The sequence below is a fragment of the Coturnix japonica genome, chromosome 5 (assembly GCF_001577835.2).
Source record: "Coturnix japonica isolate 7356 chromosome 5, Coturnix japonica 2.1, whole genome shotgun sequence".
In the NCBI taxonomy this organism is placed as follows: Eukaryota; Metazoa; Chordata; class Aves; order Galliformes; family Phasianidae; genus Coturnix; species Coturnix japonica.
Window position 1 is genome coordinate 22,063,632 of NC_029520.1, and position 18,858 is coordinate 22,082,489.

An 18,858-nucleotide genomic window follows, 5' to 3' on the forward strand; every position below is an offset into this window, starting at 1 on the left:
TGCTGAAACGGCCCCGCACGTGGGAAACAGGCAGAACAAAAGTCAGGGTTGTTATAAGCAGACTGGCACTATTTTCAATTAGGTCATATTAAAGCACATGTTAAAAAAACTCTAAAAATCCCCTATATTCTGAGTAATTTTGCACAAGAGCAAGATAGACCCTCAACATAGTAAAAAACCAAACCTGCTTGCTCATTGCTTAGTAATTATTTCTGCTTGTCTTTTCCTTAAAATAAACTCATTAATATCTTAGAGTGCAGCTATGACATTACAGGATGTATTTGATTTTTATTGCAAAATTTGTCAAATGAACTGGCAAAGCAAACTGTGTGGAGAAAAAAAAGTATTTGCTAAGAAAAAAATAATGTAGCTATTAAATCGATTCAGTAAAAAGTTTCAGGATTTCTCCAGTATTTCTCCACTTCAAAGGTAAATAAAAGCCCATGGCTGTTGGGATATAAATTTCTGCCCATACTTGTGCAATAACAGCCATTATTATGAAGACTCTTTCAGCTCAGTGACCATGTCAGATTCACTGCTAGAATAAATGCTACTTTCTCTGGAAAATATTAGATTCTGCTTTTATCTTCTTTAAATCTAAACTAGTGATGCTATTTCAGCACTCTCTGTAATCAGCAGAAGTTTTATAATTTATATTTTCCAATGTGTTAGACCTGGGTTAGCCTCCTGCTGAGATGTCTTTTAATTTCATCTGATAGGAAATAAGCATGATTTGCTCTTTAAATACTTCCCTGGAGCACTCAGTGAACTGGTAAAATTAAACTTCTAGAAATGATGGTGTGTATGCATACAGAAAGAGACACATCCTGCTTTTCTTTACACTATTATAAATAGAGAGTAAATGCACAGAATTTAATGTAATTGTTACTGTAGGAATAGGCAAAAGTCCCCATGTTCTGAGAGGGTTATAGGTAGCTAGCCAAAAATAGCAGCTGTGCTTATGTAGATCATAAAGCTCATTAGTGGTTTCACTGAAGGACTTATCTTTAAATCAAGTCTTAATACTGAATTCTCAGTCAGCTGATAGGGAACTATTGGGAATATAGTTGTCTTTAATCTCAAAACTCAGAAAAATCTATAATACTCTCAAACATAAAACAGCAACACTTCCTCTTGTTTTGTCATGAGTTTCATGTGGATTTTTTGGTAAAAGTCCTAGAAATTAGATCTTTTACTTAAGATGACAATAGTAAAAACACAATAGGAAACTATGTGAGCATTTCAGGTGCCCTTCTATCAGCCTGCAGCCACCCTGGACTAATGCACCTGTCAAGCTAACAGTGAATGCTGCTGCTCTCAGCACGTGCTTGCACAGCAGTGCACCTGGAGCCTCAGCTTATTCTGTTGCCTGGATATGTTGGCCATGAATCCAGCAGCAGGAATGTTGGGGATAAATAGGGAGAAAAGGCTTTTCTCTTCCCCTTCCTTAGCACAGAATAGTAACAGTCTGCAGTATGAGATAGGGCAGATGTGGGAGGAAAGTGTTTTCTCACTTCCTCTCTCTCCACCTCCATTGGAGCTCTGACCTCCTGTAGCACTTCTCTGTAGAGCAACCTTGTGCTCTATGGATCAGCAAGCCACTGCGGGTCATTTTGGTAGCAGGTTGCTGCGTGCACTCCTTCCTTCTCCCTAGCCTTATGTCTTTTCTCACCAGCGTGGCTGTCACCTTATTTATCTTGAAGCCCTTTTTCTCAGGGGCACTGGTGTCTGGATGTGCCTGGTGTGTTTTGCCTCGCCTACCAGCTCCTGCTCTTATAACCTACTGTACGAGCCGACTGAAAAGTTCTAGCCACTTTTGTTCAGGAATATGATGTAAGGATGTAATTTGAAATTCAGCCACCAGAGGTCCCCCACAGTTTACTGTTCCCTGTAGTTCCTCTGATCCTTACTGGGATCATTACGGCCGTGCTCACTTCCACCCAAAATCTACAGCTCCCTCCTAGCTGAGGATTTGCTCAAATCCCCTGTCAAGTCATCTCTCATATCCTTGGAATCCATATCTGAGATTACTGTCTTATGCCACTTAAACAGCATCTTCCCCGATGTTTTCCCATCAGGTTTGGACTCCCCTTTCAGGTGTAATTCTTTGGGGTGCTCACAGCTGAGCTGACAGCAGGGCTGGGCAACACAAAAGTGATTTCTGCTCATGCTGTGCTGGCCCTCAGGCTCTGGGTTAGAGGGCCAGGGTGAGGGAAAGCAGGAAAACTGCTTGTGTCATTTCACACGTACATCTTTATCAATCCACAGTAGGGTTTTAAAACTTGGTGCCTGAGTTACAGCTATACTGCTTCTGGGGTAAAAGTAGATTCATAAATCCTTTTCCACAGGGCATATACTGAGCTGACACATTCATTAAGCAGAGTTTACATCAAAAATTCTCCAAGTTTTGCAGAGGAAAGCTTGAAGAGGAATTTGGCAAACAGCCCACAACTTTTTAATCCGTAAAATAAATAGCTGCTACTTAGCACGGTGCTTTCTTTCACCTCATCTAACCAGAGCAATGGTGATCTCAGCTTCAGCCGCTGGGGGGAACATTCGGGCCGTGAATGTGTGCCAGGCAGGGTCTCCATTACACCTTTCAGGGTCGGAAACCGATCTTCTTGTCCTTAAGAAGGACATTCCCATATGAAAGCTGACCCCCTTTTTTTTTTTTTATAAAATCTTTTTATTATTATTATTATTATTGTTGTTGTTGTTATTGTTATTATTGTCATTATTTTGTTCTGTTTTGTTCCCCTTATTACACCAGTAGGTTCTGAGATTTTGTAATTTGATATAAACGTTATCTCACTTGTATCTGTTGCATCCAAAAGCAATATGTGAATCACAACTTCCAACTACTTTTGAGGTCTTCTTAGGCCCGTGCTGAATTGAAAGACGTGGTGTTTTCCAGCTGTTGAGCTCCAAGCCATCGGTAAGGTTTCATGTGGGCAGAATTTTATCGAGTAGGCCAGACTAAACCCAAGCCTCTCCTCTACCTCATATTTAAACTCTTTTCTGTGTGAAACCCTTCAAATCTTCTACAAGTATCTTTTGTTGCATTTGTACTGTCAAGGCCTAGCCACCCTATAGAAATGCAAACTAAAAGGAATAAGTAATATGTTAATGATAACAATGTTTAGAAAGAGGTTTCATGAAAACAAAATAGTCCCTTCTTTTGCCAATATAAATAAAGGCAGAAAGTTGTTTTTATAGCAGGAGTGTGTGAAACTTGAACCATAGCAGTAAGAATACCAATATGAATCAGAATGACTGAGGTAGATGAACGTATTGCCTTGGAGATGGGAATGTGAGCGAGTGGTTAGAGAAGCAAGCAACAAACCAAACACCCTGTTCCACCCCTGACTCACTACATGTCTGCAGCCAACTCATCGGCCATCTGTATGTCAGTTCACACACCTGCAAAAGAGGGACACCTATTTCATATTTTACCAGATTTGGCTCTTGCCAAGCATCATAATGAATGCTGACAGCCCTTTGTTGCCAGGATCACAGCGTTTCACAGGTGGAAAATACAATTTCTCACCATTTTACCCATCAGGACACAGTTACTTTTCCTAAAGCTTGTGCAGCTGTGAGTGAATGCAGCACCTGACAGACCAAAGTCTTTCATTCTCCTGCTAGTGCTGAAAGACTTCAAATTAAAACTCAGCTAAACTTCAGAGATCAGCAGCTCTCTAATGCTGACGTGTTACAAAAGCAGCTAACTAACCTGTTTTAATCCTATCTAACCAATTGCCACTAACGGATATTATTAAAATGTTATTTTTCTATTTTTGTGCATAGAACCATTGAGTTGGACCCTTAAAGGTGGTTTGTCCAGTTCCCCTGCAATGAACAGGGATACCTACAGCTATATTGGGGTGCTCAGAGCCCGGTCCAATATACCGATTAAAATTGAATGTGTTGTGCAGGGCCTAACTGTATTTTAAGACCACCTTTCTGAACTATAAATTATGAAGTGATTTGCACAGCTTGTCATGTAAGTGGTGCCTGCTTTTTCTTCCAGGGAAAACTCAGACCTGCTCATGTCCATTCCCTGCAGGACGCCTGCCCCACGTACTGGGCAAACACTGCTGCAAGCCATTCTCTCCTGCACGTTTCTGGTAAGCAAACGTAATTTGGGGGCAGCTGTGGCCCTGCCCAACCCACCGCACCTGGTCATAGAATTAAGTCCGAAGGCACTGAGCTTGTAGGGCTCCCCCAGCTGCCAGTGATCAGACACAGTGAGGTGGGTTGCAGGGCCCTGGTTGGCAGCACGGCATGGCTGAGCAGCCCAACTACAGCCGTTCTGCTCCACCCAAAGAGCAACCGGCTGAACACCAGGCAAGAGACAGCAGATGGGAGGAACAGATGGAAGGGTGCAGGGAAACAATGAGGTAAATGAGCAGGAACTGAGCTGAAGACTTTAGCGGTTGGTTCTCCAATTATTACTTTTACTAATCATCCCGGCTGATGGAATTCTGAGGCAGGACGGCTCTCCTGGCCCAAAGGCCCCAGCACCCGCACTCAGTGCACGCTGTACTACAGGGTAGTATACAGGGCGGTATCTGGAGAAACTCATTTAGAGGTGAGTGGGCCACAGCAGCACCTCGGGGCGTGGGAGAGCCTCACAGCACAGCCCGGTAGCGAAGACGGACACGCAGTTCGGGTACTTTACGAGCACGGCGCTGCTGTGCGGAGCCCACGGGGCGGCGGGACGTGCCACGCGGCCTCGGAGCTGTCCAGGTGCGCTGCGCCACGTGCCGCGTGGGGCTCACACCGCCCGTGTCGGCTCAGAGCTCGGCAGGGCGATCACAGCCGCCCGCCCCCGGTAGGGGGCTCGGGCCGGGGATCGTCCGCGCTGCGCAGCCGCCGTGCCCGGGGAGCAGGAGGCCGCTGGGGGCGGCTGGAGCGAGCGGCGGCTCGTGCCGAGGTAAGTGCGGGAAGGCGGCCCCAGAGAAGCGGAGGCCGCCCGAGGGGAAAAGCGAAACCAAAAGGGCGGAGGAGGCGGTGGCAGGGAAGGGGCGGGCGGGCCGGGGCTCCCCGTGGCGGGGCTCGGCTCGCTCCTCCCCTCGGCGCCGAGGCGGAGCGGGGCGGCGGCGGCGGCTGGCGGGCGGGTTCGGCGAGCCCCCATGGCCCCGGAGCCGGAGCGGCGGGCGCGGTAGCCGGCTGCGGGTGAGTCAGAGCCGCCCGGGGAGGCCGGGCCGGACATGAGCCGCGCCGCCGGGCTGCGAGCGGCGGCCGGAGGCTGAGCCACAAAAGAAGTTTCCCCGTTGGCGCGGCGCAGGAGCTCCCTGATGCACGCTCCCGGCCGCCGGCCGTGGGGCTCTGCCCGGCAGCCGCCCGCCGCCGAGCCCGGCGCGGAGCCCCGAGCGGCGCTGCACAGCAGCCCGGACCTCAGCCGGGCCACGCGGCTCAGCGTGGGCGAGCTGCGCTCCCTGTTCGAGGCGCGCTGTGCCGCGGTCGCCGCCGCCGCCGCCCGGCAGCTGCCCGACCCGGCGAAGCGGGGCTGCCGGCCCCCCAACGGCGTGATGCCGCCCGTCATCCCGCGCCTCACCGTCACCGCCGAGGAGAGCGAGGAGTCGCAGGGCGGCCCCAAGGCGCCGCCGGCGCACCCGGAGGGCGGCTGGCTGAGGACGGACAGCTCGCTGCACCTGCAGTCCCGTAGGCTGTCCACCTCCTCGCTCTCCTCCACGGGCTCCTCGTCCCTCCTGGAGGACTCGGAGGACGATGTGCTGAGCGACACGGAGGGCAGGAGCCAGGGCATCGTGCACCTGGAGCGCGGAGAGGAATCCAGCCAGGTAGGGGGCGGCCGGTGAGCTGGGAGCTCCGTAACTGGGACCGGCGGGGAAACAATAACGGCAGCGAGAAAGAGAAAGGGGGGAGGGGGGGAAGTAGACTTGTGCTGAGCGGGGCTCAGCGTGCGGGGCTCGCCCACGAGTGCCGAGAGCCTGCTTGGGTTTCGTCGAGCGCCCTCGTTTGAAAAGGCTGGTCGCCCGGCTGGGAGGGGGAACTGTGCCAGCCTCCTTCCATGCAAACTCCGGGAAAGTCCTGCCGTGGGTCGGTGGCGGAGCTGTTTTCAAAAGCACTTCTTGCTGTTGGCCCTTGTTAAACCCCATCAGGTGTTCTTGATTTCCTGTGGAACTGGGTTTGCTGTCCCAATAATTTTGAGGGGTGTTAGTTTTTTTCTGCTCGTTGCTCCGGTCTTTTTGGTTGTTTTGTTTCCCAGCCTCTTTTGTTAGATCTTCAAAATAACATTTTTCCTGTCATTAACCAGCGGGGTTATTATTTTTCTTTTTGTCTCCTCCAGTCCCGGAGTTCTGAGGCTGTCAGTTTTTGAGCTGCTTCTTGCTGTGAGCATGACAGGAGATGGGGAGGAGCTTGGAGTGGGTAGAAAGCGTGCTTTTGTCCATCCTGGCAGTAGCACATTCTTCTCAGTAAATCCTCTCTGTAATTTGGCAGCTTTCATCCATGAAGTGCACTTTTAAAAGCACTTAGTTAGGGTTTGGTTGTGTTTTTTCTTCCGTGGCCATTAACATATGCCTGACTGTCTGTAATGGGCTTCTTGGGGGATTATAAGTGTAATACGTTGCTGTAGCGAATTCTTCCTCCTACCTTTAGTGAGACCATAACTTAAATTGTTTTTCTGCTGCCAGCCCACTGGCACTCTATTGTTCTCAAGCAGAACATATGTTTTGAAAGAAATACATATGCAAGAAGTAATGCTGGTTGTTCTGATACCTCCAGCTGGACCTTTCTCATGCTAATTGCGGGTTTACTACTTTAGAGGACACATAGTACAGGAACTAAAATGTTGTGCGCAATATTGGCTTTGTTTGCATCAACTTGGGGGGGAAAGAGAAAAGTTCTGTACTTTGTCATGTTGTTTTCCAAGAAACCAGTAATGACGCTACTTAATTTGTACCTTCTATCCTGAGATATAAACTGGTGTGTGGAGGGAAACAATTACTGCTCTATCACCATATGCCTTTCTTTTCTGAGCTATGTGCTGTGCTAGCAGGGATTCTGTGCAAGTAGCATAAGAACAGAAATTAAAGATGGAAAAGAGCTGTTGGATCCTTTGACTCAACAACGCTGCTATTACAGTGGGCGAGTGGGTGTGATAATGAGCTGCGTGGAGGTAATCCTGAGCTGTACGTGTGGCAAACATAGAGTGAGAGTTTACTGGGATTGCTTAAGTTATACAGAGAGCTCTGGGATGGCATCATAGCATCTGTTAACTTGTCTATGCACATAAATTAAAGCAGAAACTGGTATTCAGGTGAGAAACTGAGCTGCTTTGAGGTTGCTTTTGCAAGTTGGAAGTACTGATGTGGCATATAATACCGAGTCCTGAATCATTCTGTATCTTTCTCTGTAGTTATACATGTGTGCATCTAAAGCATGCAATTTGAGTGCATGTGAATGGCATTAATTTAACCTGAATCATAGGGGGCTTCTGGGCACTGTGTGAAATTGAAAAAGGCTCTTTTCATCTTTAAATGGCAAGAAAAGGAAACTCTAAAAGTGACAAAGGCTTTATGGATGATAGGAGGATAAAAATTGCCATATGACAAATATTTTAAGCTGGAAGAATGTCCTGTTCATCTCGGTGTATGAGAAATCAAGACCTCCAATGGTATTGTGAGAATTCAGTCTCATGAAAAAGCTTTTTGCAAGTTTCTGAAGTTCAGTGCAGCTTCAGTGTTCTTTAAAGTCTCAGTGCTGAAGTATTCACACCTGGTCAAATGCCCTCAAGGGTCAGATTACTTTTCCCCACCTGTAGGGTTGATGGGATAAACTGCCCACCATCAGCCTGGGTTCTGATGGACACCTGTGTCCGTTACCATTTGTGCAGCAGGTTGGCAAGCTGGGTCTTGTACCTCAGACTCTAGAACTGCAGCACTATCAAAAACTTTATGATGCTGCGTAATAAATTAAGTGAGCTGAATCTTTGATCTGCTCTGTATGTGCTGGTGTAGTTCATCCCTCCCTTCCTTGCCACAGTACCCTCTTGGATCCCAAGAATCTGCCCTTTTTCTTTTGGTAACACACATTGCTGTTAGTTTCAAGTGGCTGCCCTGTAGGCTGAACATCCCAGCAGGTGACCAGAACACACTGGTTTGTGTGGCTGTTGTCTTTTGCTATTGGGCAATATTCTAAAACTTCCAGCCCTGTGCTCAGTTGTCCGGTCTCTAGAGGTACCGTTTCAGTAAAGAAACAGTAATTAACAAGGCAAGTGGAGTAGTACCTGCTTAGAACCTCTGTGGCTTTGGCTTCACAGGATGCATCTTTTCTACTGTTAGTATCGAGGAAGGATGAGTAGATCTGGTTTGTTGTTTGCTTTTTTAAAATGAAAGGCTTTGGACTCACAGCAGTCGTATCCATATGAGAATAACTAGAAATTCTGGGATAGCAAGGGATGTTTTTGTATTTTAAAGGTAAGCTTGTGTGTTTTATTTATGTCTGTTGATTTAGTATCATGTATTTTAACAGCTGAAGGTTCATTTTCAGGGAGGACACAGATCAGAGACGTTCTGCAGGGAATTGCAGTGGAAATGAGCCATACTTGGTGTTCTCTGATCCATGGAAAACTGTGACGTTTTGAATTTTTCCTTCTATTAGAATTTCCTCCGATGTTTCTTTGGAAATGACGCAGAGCCTGACGCCCTTTGATGCAGCTCAGACCAGGGCTCCCAGGACTGCTGCTGGGCTATTGAGCCTACCAGAGTCCTCAGTGCTTCATAGGAACCTTGGAAACTTGCCCAGGTCTTTCAGCTGCAGGAGCAGAAGTTCTGATAGCGTTCTAGTTATCAGGGCTTCAAGGCTTCCATCTGCAGATGCAGAAACTTGAGACCTGAAGAAAGCCCTCCCAGGAAGGCCTCTCTACTGTTGACCTGGAAGTTAATACTCAGGTGTGTCAAAATGTAGTGGGCCCTTGAGCTACCTGTACAGACCCATGGGAAACACAGAAAACTCTGCAGGCTCTTGGTGTGCGTGTAGGGCTTGCTGCCCGCAAGTTGCCAGGCCTTGAATCTTGGGACAGTAAGCTTGGCAGTGCTATGCCTGACTATGCCTTGGAAGAATCTCTTCCTGAAAGCTTGCTGGGTAGACAAGGAGCTTTCTGAGAGCATCAGTGACTCAGTTAAGCATTTCACAGAGTGTTCTGGCATGGACCAATTGACACTTTGTGACAGCATTACATCTTGCATATTACTGAGAGCCATATGAGGGTATATCCCTGGAATGCTATGGCCCTTGATGGAACAGTGAGTTCCTTGGGAATGATAGCTGACCGTTACAGTGCAGTTCCATCTTGGTTCTGAAGGGTCTAAACATTGTTTTGTATATAGAAGGCTGATGTTTGAGGTTAAGTCAGCAGATTAGGTAGATGTTTTGCCTCCTCCTCACCAATTCCACACTTCATTTTGCAGTAGTAGTGGCTTTGGGAAGTAAACTGCTCTGGCTTTCCTGGAGGACGGCTTCTCTGGCAGCAAATGGTTAGAACAGTGGGAGAAGCTGGTACTGCTGCTATTGCGTGAGCTGAAGTTGCTATTGCATGAGCTGAAGTTAGTATTCCTGCCTTCCTTTAAATTTAAATGGAAAGCATGCTTTTTCTACTCCTGCTGCCCACAATCTGGAAAGTTTGTGTATGTAGTTGAATTTTTCAGAGAAAGCTCCATTGGTCCATTTATAGTAATGAAGACAATACAAGAGATGTATTTCTGTCTTTATTGTGTGAACAAGCAATTTTAAGAACTGGGTTAAGTCTGTTTAGCACCTTCTTTGTTGGGACAAAGGCTTTAAAGTGGCTTCCTCAGAGACTGAGTAGCGTGATGATGTGCAGCAGTCTCTTCTCCTTTTCATTAGGGTAGTGTTATTTCCTAGATAGAAGCATGCCAAACAAATCTGCTCGTTCTCATAACTGTGACCTGTCATTGCAAATTCCTGCATCAGTAACCATGAGAACGGCTGACAGCTCACTAGAGAAAAAGCAATGCGGTTCTTGCCTGCAGTGATGCCGGTCCAGAAACTTTGGGCAGTAGCTGTTACGTGGTTTCATCCATCTCCCTACTATTACTTTTGATAATGGTGAGCACCTTAAAATGAACAAACAGAGACACATATGCTTAATAAATACAGCCTGGAAGTTTCAAGTGTTTCAGCTCAGGGGTGGGTTATGTAAGCTAATGCAGAAGAACAGTATTGTTATTTTTAAATGAAGAATGAGAATGAAGGGATGACATAAGTAAGGCTGTTAATGGGTTTTTAGCCTGCTTTCAAAGGAAAGAAAGATTGTGTAATCACTGTATCAATTTAATTTTAACAACTTCAGTAGAACTCAGCTGACTTTGACAGTGGGGTGAGCATCCCAAAGTTTGCTTCATAAGTTCTGTGAAGTTCCATGAACATCAGCCTCTGGGTGGAGTAGGCAAGCACCAGATGAGAGATGTGCAGCTGTGAGGTGGGATGGAAGGTTTACCATGCTTATGGAGCACAGTGACAAGCTGTTGTTAATTGAGGAAGGGTGCAGGGCAGTAGGCTAATAGTTCAGTAGAAACCAGCCTCCATTAGTTTGCTAGTTGTGGAGCAACTAATTTTAACAGAATTTCAAGATACTTAAAAAAAATGATAAAAAAATAATGATATATAATGACTTGCTACTGACATCTTCCTGTTACATACTAAACAAATACCAGTGAATAGTTCTGTATTGCTCTGTTATTGGGCTGCAGCTCTGAACTGGGAGACCTCTTGATTTCAGGACAGCTTGTTCTCCACTGTACTCTGAAATGGTGGAATATATCCAAACATCAGCAGTATCAGTTTTAGCAGCAACTGTTCATTAGTAATGTAGTGATGTAGGAAGTGACTGGGATCTTAGTCAAATCAGTTGGAAGGCAACTAAATGTCTTATGAGTTAAAGCTTTCTCACCCTACATACATCTGATACACTGGCTTAGAGGTTATAAAATTCTTTTCTTTTGAATGAAATCCAGTGTTTTCATTTTTTAAGTTACATTTTAAATGACCTGGCTTGAGTATGCAGTTTAAAATTGGAAGAGCCGTGTTGTAATTTTTTTCTCAATGGACCTGTTGGATTAATTATGCTATAGAAGGTTCTCTGCATGTACTCTTCTCAAGTTCGGACCTCCTTGTAATGCTTATTGCTCCCAGGAAGAGGGAGCGGAAGTAGTGTTGGCTCCTCATCATCAGGCGATGTGTTTATAGTTAAAGAAGTCATTTTTCAATTAGAATTTTCTCAGCTTACCATCAACTCAGCAGAGTTGAAGCCCGTGCTGGTTGGACAAGGGATAAAAGCAGCAGCTGGCAGTGGTTTAGGAATTTAGCATGCCTGTGTGTATTGTTGCTGTTAGCCCATTAAAATGGTTTGAGGCTGAATTGTTTCTGTTGAACAGGCGGTAGGCAAAACAGGTATCGCAGACATAAAATAACCTCTCCACTCAGGTCTAAGATTTATTATCAATAGAACGTGTTAAAGTGAAACAATTTGACTAAATTGACTGTGGTGTTTGTTTTAGGATTGAGAGAAGAGCTGAGGCTTACCAGCTATGCTTCACTTCGTGATTATCTGTAAGTGTGATGGCAGAAAAGGCAATGTTGTCCTTTTACATTTACAAGCAAAGAATAATCTTGTCCCGTGTATATCCCCAGTATAATCCTAGTTATTAATTCTTTCTGTCAGTGTAGTTTCTGCAGTGGCAGAAAGAACTAACTTGTCAGTTCTTGTTAATTTGAATCTTGCATAGTGTGAGTTTAGATTTCATTTTTAAGCTGCTTTTCTCAGCCTTCTCTATTAGCAGAGCTTCCTCTTAAAGAGGTGCTCTCTCTCCCTCTCCTTCCAGCGTCAGAGTAGCATTCAGCTGGAATGTTATTATTTCCAGTGCTTGACTGATTTATACTTGATAGTAATGAAGAATGCTTTAGGGAATAGCACATGGCAGCGTTTGCTCTGTGTTTTTATATCTGTAAACTCTGAACTTCCCATGAGGAATGGAATTTTCCTTTCCTTTATAAAACACGGGCTGGTGAGACTGACAGAAAACTACGCTGAACCCATCATGCCTGGCTACTGTTGTCTGTTGCCAAACTTTCCATTCCTTGGCAAGCTTGGGAAAACATTAACCAAGGTCTGCTTAGCAGCTCTTTTGAAGCAATATCATAGACCTGGCACAATCCAAATTCAGAGCCTGGGACAGAATCTCCAAGCCAGTTGGTGACTGTAGGAAGCATAACACAGACGCTGCTTTGTGGGAGCTTGGCTTATTCCCAGAATCCAGGAACGCTCCTTATCTATGGGCTGAAATAAAAAGTGAGGTGGCACAGTGAACACAAACTCTTTAAGCTGTTTACCCAAGCTCGCTGATGCTGCCTCTATTTCACTCATATTCAGTTTTAGTCTACTTCATCAGCCTTCATCATCCATGTTTGAGCCACCTTGATAAGAAAGGTGTGGTCACAGGTGATAAGAGCAGGTATAGATACATGGATGTCTCTGTGTAATTGGTACTGATATCCACATGATTCATCATCAGTCCACTGAATGAGTTACCTGTTTAATCGGAACCTGGGATATTGCAGAACTGTGTGAGTAGGAAAGTTGGTGGTGATGGCATAACTCAGGCTGTGAGGCATCGAAGGTAAATACAAGCAATATAGTCTCAGTACCGGTTTCATATGCTAAATGATATTTCCTGTTAAATTATACTGAGCATTTGTACAGAATGCTTTTGTTTACTAGTTGATAGGAAATCATGTAGTTGATAGGAAATCATGAGGGGTCTGGAGCACAGGTCTTATGAGGAGTGGCTGAGGGAGCTGGGATTGTTCAGCCTGGAGAAGAGGAGGCTCAGGGAAGACCTTATAGCTCTCTATAACTTCCTGAAGGGGGGTTGTAGTGAGCTGGGGGTTGGCCTCTTCTCTCATGTAATCAGCAATAGAACTAGAGGGAATGGTTTTAAGCTGCACCAGGGGAGGTTACTTCTCAGAAAGGGTAGTCAGGCAATGGAATGCACTGCCCAGGGAGGTGGTGGAGTCACCGACCATGGGAGTGTTCAAGAAACATTTGGATGTTGTGTTGAGGGATATGATTTAGCTGGGAAGTATTGGTAATGGTTGGACTAGATGATCTAGGTCTTTTCCAACCTTGATAATTCTGTGATTCTGTGAAATCAACTTTTGTCAGTAAAGCTGATTCTGTCCTCTGCTTTCTTCCACATCCTAACATGCAGTGTCCCAGCCTTAGCTATAGCTGCCCTTATTACTCTGAGCTTCAACAGAGAACACAGATTTTTGTTGTGTTTTTTCAAGGAGCTCTGTGTAGTAGTGAACACTGCAGTGGCTCTTCAGTGATGCTCACAGTGGACAGTATATCTGTGCTGTACTTGGTGCTCATTTCCTGCAGTGGAGTGCTGAACTGAATATAGGTGTCTAATTCTCCCCTTTGATCATAGAATCACTCAGGTTGGAGAAGACCCCAACGATCATCAAGTCCAACCACAACTGGTGCTCCTCCAAGTCTGGAGCTCAGCTGTGAGCTGTGGTTGGCCACCCCAGTCTTTGGAGGAGCTTGAAGAGGCTCAGCCGTGCGTGAGGCAGCTTTGTCCTAGCTTTGCCCAGACCAGGAGGGCCATCTCCCACAGGTCCTTTCCAAGCATAGCACTCCTACAGGCATTCTCTTCAGCACAAGCATGTTAAACGCAGCAGTCATCTCTAGTGCGCTGTGTGGAAAGGCAGTGAGGATGAAAACTAGTCATGTGTCAGCGCCTTCCATTTCTCAAACATGTTCAGATGCAGAATTACATTTGCACTAGAACATCGATGGCTTTTCAAATCAAAACTGAGCACTCCAAATAGCTGCATGTATATATATGGAATGTATCTTGATGTTAACTTTCATCCTTCAATGCACCGCTTACAATACAGTCTCTAATTATATAATAATGTACTGTAATTGCAATACCTTCAGTGTAAATGCATGATGCCTGGTTCTATAACAAGTAGGTTTTGCTAACTCTGACCTCATTGGCATTACCATTTTTACTTAATATACTGAAAATCTACTGTAAAAGCAGTTAATGTGTTTTATGTGGTACTTCTATTGTGTAACTTCATCGCTGCGGTAACAGCACTTTTGAAATTTTAATGAATTTATTTTCACAATCTGTTGCGCAAACTACTTTAGTCATCTCTTTTAGGGAGAATACTGAAGGAAGGCTGGGCTAATGCAAAGAAATCTGCTAAATGTGAAGTGTCAGAATTTAGCTTTCCACATTGTTATTGAATGCTGTTAAAAGATGTTCAAGCTGTGGAAGGTGCTGACACGTGACTGGTGTTTCATCCTTGCTTCCTTTCCACAGTATGTGCTGCTCAGTGCACTAGAGATGACTGCTGCTTGATGCCCTCAGGAGCACTGTACTTGGAGAGGACCTTCAGCCTCTGGGGAGATGGCCCTCTTGTCCTGGGCAGAGCTAGGACACAGCTACCTGGTGCATAGTTGAGCTTCACTGTTTCTGAGCAGTCTTCACAGTTGAGCTCCATCAGTCCCTTCTGTGTGCTGTACCCACAGCTTTCACAGATATAATTTCCCAAGTCTAACAGGTAACTAGTGCAAATAAAGCTGAGGTTTTACACTTTGTTAGATTTAGGCAAGTTGGCATTTGCTTTTCCAGTGGCTTGCTCTTGCTTGGAATGCTCTCCTCTTGCTGGACTTTAAGTCTCTTCCTCAAGATTCAAGGTTAACAAACTTCTCACAGGGTTCATCAATAGTGTGATCTGAAAGTATCTTCGTTTTGGCGTTGGAAACAACTGAACTTTTTTTTGGTGGGAAATGTTCATGCTGAAGCAAACTGGTGATGTGTTACTTTTCTTTTTTCCTTTGATGCATATAAATTAGAGCAATTCTCAGGAGAATAAGGCACACTGAAGCAGAGTCTTGTGCTTTAGATACACAGGAAATCTGGGTTTTGAGACCCTTCTGAAAGAGGCAGAGTTAGAGCAAAAGTTAAAAGGTGGTCTTTGTGTGTTTCGCTATCGCTGTATGCTCACATGGTGCAGTGGTAGGATAAAATCTGTGTGAACGGTGTTGGTGTATGCGGATTGGCTGTTTGTTATCTTTTTGTGGGGGTTTGAGTGGGTTGTTGGCTAAGTGCACTTGACCTGAATGTTCTAATCATGATAAGCTCTGCTTGCTGTGAGCTCCTTCCTCAGCCCTTCCCACCCATGCATGTTCTGTAGGAACAGCAATGCTGGCTCCACAAAGGGTCAGCGTTGCACAGAGGAGAATGTAATCTGAAGAAACTAGGAAACCTTCCTACGCTCCAGCTTTCACTTCTTGTAGCACAGAATGCTGAGTGTCACAATTTTGGACTGATAACTGAATATGGTCTGTAAAGTCTTGTTCCATGGAATTCAGATAAGCAGTGTTTTTTGCCTTCCTTGTACTGATCTAGATAGACAAAACAATTAAATCACAAGGCCCTTGTGGCCAGATCCTGCCAATTTTGAAGTCCTATGAGGGATTTTTAAGGTGAGACTTCTGACTTCTAGGGGCTTATGTCTGTCATGTGCTTTTCATACCACCACGACTACCAAAAGCACTCAGCAGAAACCGTTAGGAAGCTGTGTTTTAAATATGTTATGGGGAGCTGGCACTCTGGAGACTTTTGCCCTGATGATCTGTGTGAATTTCAGCAATAATCTCAGGCTCGTGTAACAGCTTCATGTCTTATTTTCCCTGAAGTCTATAGTAAGACCAAAGAGAATATGCATCTGACTTCCTCCAGCAGTAGGATCAGGGAGAGAGGACGTCCCGTGCTAATAGCATTGTGCTGTTTGTGCTGATGTTGGTTATTCTCAGGTTCTGCACACACCTGTGTTCAGTCTGGCACAGAAGCTGCTGCTGCTTCCAGACTTCCCGAGGCCATTGCAGGTGGCTGTGCATTATAGAGGACCATAGCTCGCAGTTCTGTTTCTAGGGACCAACTGTATGGAATTCTTAAGGTTTATGGCTTGGATTTTTGTGCCTCTTAAATTCTCAGTAGATAAATGGTCTATATATAAACTAGGCTGTTTATTTTATTGTTAGCTCCTCAATAATTGGCAGTTCATGTCTGTGCTTCTAAAGTAGGTGGGCTCTCCGGGATCTTCATTGTGAATGCGTTTGTTTACCTTCAGGGCAGAGGAAACGTACTGTGTACAACACTATTGTTCAGACACCCACAGGTCTTCAGTACTCAGATGCCTTGTTTCAGTCCTGAGTCACTGCTGCTTATGTAAGGTCTGAATTCAACTTCTTTTCTTAAGGCTACGCTATGGAAATTAAAATTTTAAATAATCCCTTGTCTGCTGGGACTTCCCGCTACTGCTACGGAGGAGGAATTCAACTTGCCTTGTGCTCTTTTGTTAACAGAAGTTCTTTTGATCCTGTAGTTTTTCTCAAGGTAAAGTTATCCTCTTCACCAGATTCTTTACATATTTCCAGTGCTGACTGGGGGCAATAAGAGTTTTGCTAGTCTTATGTTTGCTTCAAAAACAAGTAATATCTTGTGACCCAGAAGGCCTTCTTGCTCCCCACCTTCACCAAATTCCATGTTCTCGTGTGGACTCCTATCTTTTCTAAAACACTGGACTCGTGTTTTCATGCAAACCCAAATAGGAATGTGGCTTTTTTTTGTTTGTTTGTTTATTCAAAAACTTATTTCAACTCAGTGGTTTGGAATAATCTCACAGTTACTGTGATTAAGCTCAGTTACTGAAGTAGTCACTGAAAGATGTAGTTTTCTCCTAGGTAAACACCGCACCCAGCTGAGTAACAGTGTCCTATCGCATGTTGACAGTTGCATTCCATTCCAAAGGGTGGGCCTGTTTGAACAGTGGAGTATATGATAGGAGAAGCAGCGACTGTTTATGACTCTTTAGAGGAAAATGGAAGTGTGAGTTTGAAGGCAGCAAAGGAGGAGAGGAAGGAGTACTGGACTTTGTCTTGTGATTAGAAGAGCAGATGGTAAACTGTTACCAGTGCGTCTGATCTGTTTTAACATGACGTATTTTTAGGCTCTGATAATACTTTTCACTTAACACTGTGCAGCTTCTTACTTGAGTCTCGCATGCCTTATTTGAGTGCCTATAATACAGTTTACAAGCATTAATTACATCATTCAGCAGTGTTCTGAAATACAGCTATTGTAGTTGTTGGGGCTGCAGCAGAGGGAGGGCATGTCTCTGCACTAAGATGCTGTAGTGAAATGGCAGTTTTATCTCATGCAAATGAGTGTTTGACACTTCAGGATACTGTAAGCTGAATTACTGTGGTAGGAAAGCAAGAAGTTGGATTTAAAACACTTGAAAAAATAAATCTCTCTCAGAAATGCCTTTCTGTTTAGGGTAAAGAAGGGAGTAGTCTTTGACCAGTTGTTAGAAGGCAAATCGTTACTATCAGACCAACTGCAGAATTGTGGCCAGTGTGTTTAGTGATGAATGAGAAGTTGTAATAAAGGATTCCTATCTTTTCTGTTTATTCAAACTAGATTTTCTTCTGTGGATAGTGAATTTCTGAGGTGATAAACTGATGGTGAGCCTAGGCTGGATGTGCAGGCTAGAGCTGTGTGTCTAAGTTAGCCTACATCACCATAGCAGATGGGATGAAATGTGTGCTCAGTTTCCTTCCCAAGTGCCTGGAGCTCAGCTGGGGGAGATTAGCTTCTTGAAGTTATTTCCCGGCTTCTTGCTTGAATGCAGTCTGTCTTGATGTTATACAGAAACCATACCTGATTGGTACTTGTAGTACCTTGGGATTTGAGGTTGTACGCAGTTCACAAATGACAGTTTTCTATGCCTTGACAAATTGTGCTTATGTTTTAAGCTGGATGTCTTGGTCTGTGTATAAAGATGTGTGGATGTATTTGGGTTTAAAGAATTCCAAACAGATGAATATTTAGGAACTGATAATTAAGTGTCCTCTATAATAGGATGTTAAGCTCCTTCTTTTTTTCTTTTAATCTAAAGAGTGTGGTTTTTCAAATGTCCTTGTCTCATGACTGATGTCAGTAAGTGGCCCATAACTAGAAGAGGATTAATGGAGGATGGTCAAAGAATTCTCAAGTTGCCTAACAGGCGTAGAAAGCTTCCGAGGAATCAAACCTACAGTTGTTTTGGAGGTTAAGAAAGATTTCTTTCCTTCTGCCACACCATCTGTCAAAGTGATATTTGATTTACCACAAAATTATTCTGGGTGATGGACAGCTTAGATAAATTGCAAATGTCTGCTCTGAAAGCAAATGAACTTTCCTATAGCAAGGAAATTTCCATGTACTTCTTGAATAATAACATTTCGGTTTCCAGGAAAACTGATGTTCTAACAGAATGTCTCTCATTCGGTTTTGCCCAGCAGGGAGAGGTGGCAGAGCTCTGTCCTGTTGGAGGGAGAACCAATGTCTTTCAGAGCAAAGCACAGACTGTGGAGGTGGAGATAATGGCCGTGGTAATCTCATCCCTCAGAACAGCAAATGTTTACGTTTTATTATTTCAGCTAATGATATTGCCCCTTAAGAATAGGCTTCTACAAAGTGCCTGTGATAAAGTAAACAAAACCCATCTAATTCCTTTGGCTTTTGGCCTGGGAGTGGCACACAGACAGTAGATAACTTAGTTAATGAAGAGAAACAAAATACAATTGCTGTGGAATAATCAGCTGACTGTGGCTCCTGGTGCTGTTTGCAGAATGACAAGCAATGCTTTCACTGTGTTGCACTGCTTTCTGATTTGGAGGGGGCCTCTCCTGGATTTAGAAGCAGAATCCAGCTGTGAAGTGGGTTGTATGTAATTTTGCACTCC

At 44.6% G+C, this 18,858-nt stretch overlaps 1 protein-coding gene across 2 annotated transcripts in view; it reads left to right on the forward strand.

Moving 5' to 3' along the window:
- The first annotated feature begins 5,140 nt into the window (after positions 1-5,140).
- The window catches only part of ITPKA (inositol-trisphosphate 3-kinase A), a 35,887-nt gene continuing 22,169 nt past the window's right edge, over positions 5,141-18,858 (forward strand). The window contains exon 1 of one of the 2 annotated variants that reach the window (XM_015864257.2): positions 5,141-5,804. In XM_015864257.2, the coding sequence (XP_015719743.1) occupies positions 5,301-5,804 (504 nt within the window). In that variant the 5' untranslated portion in view covers positions 5,141-5,300. The remainder of the gene's footprint in view (positions 5,805-18,858) is intronic. The other variant, XM_015864256.2, reaches the window with a different exon arrangement.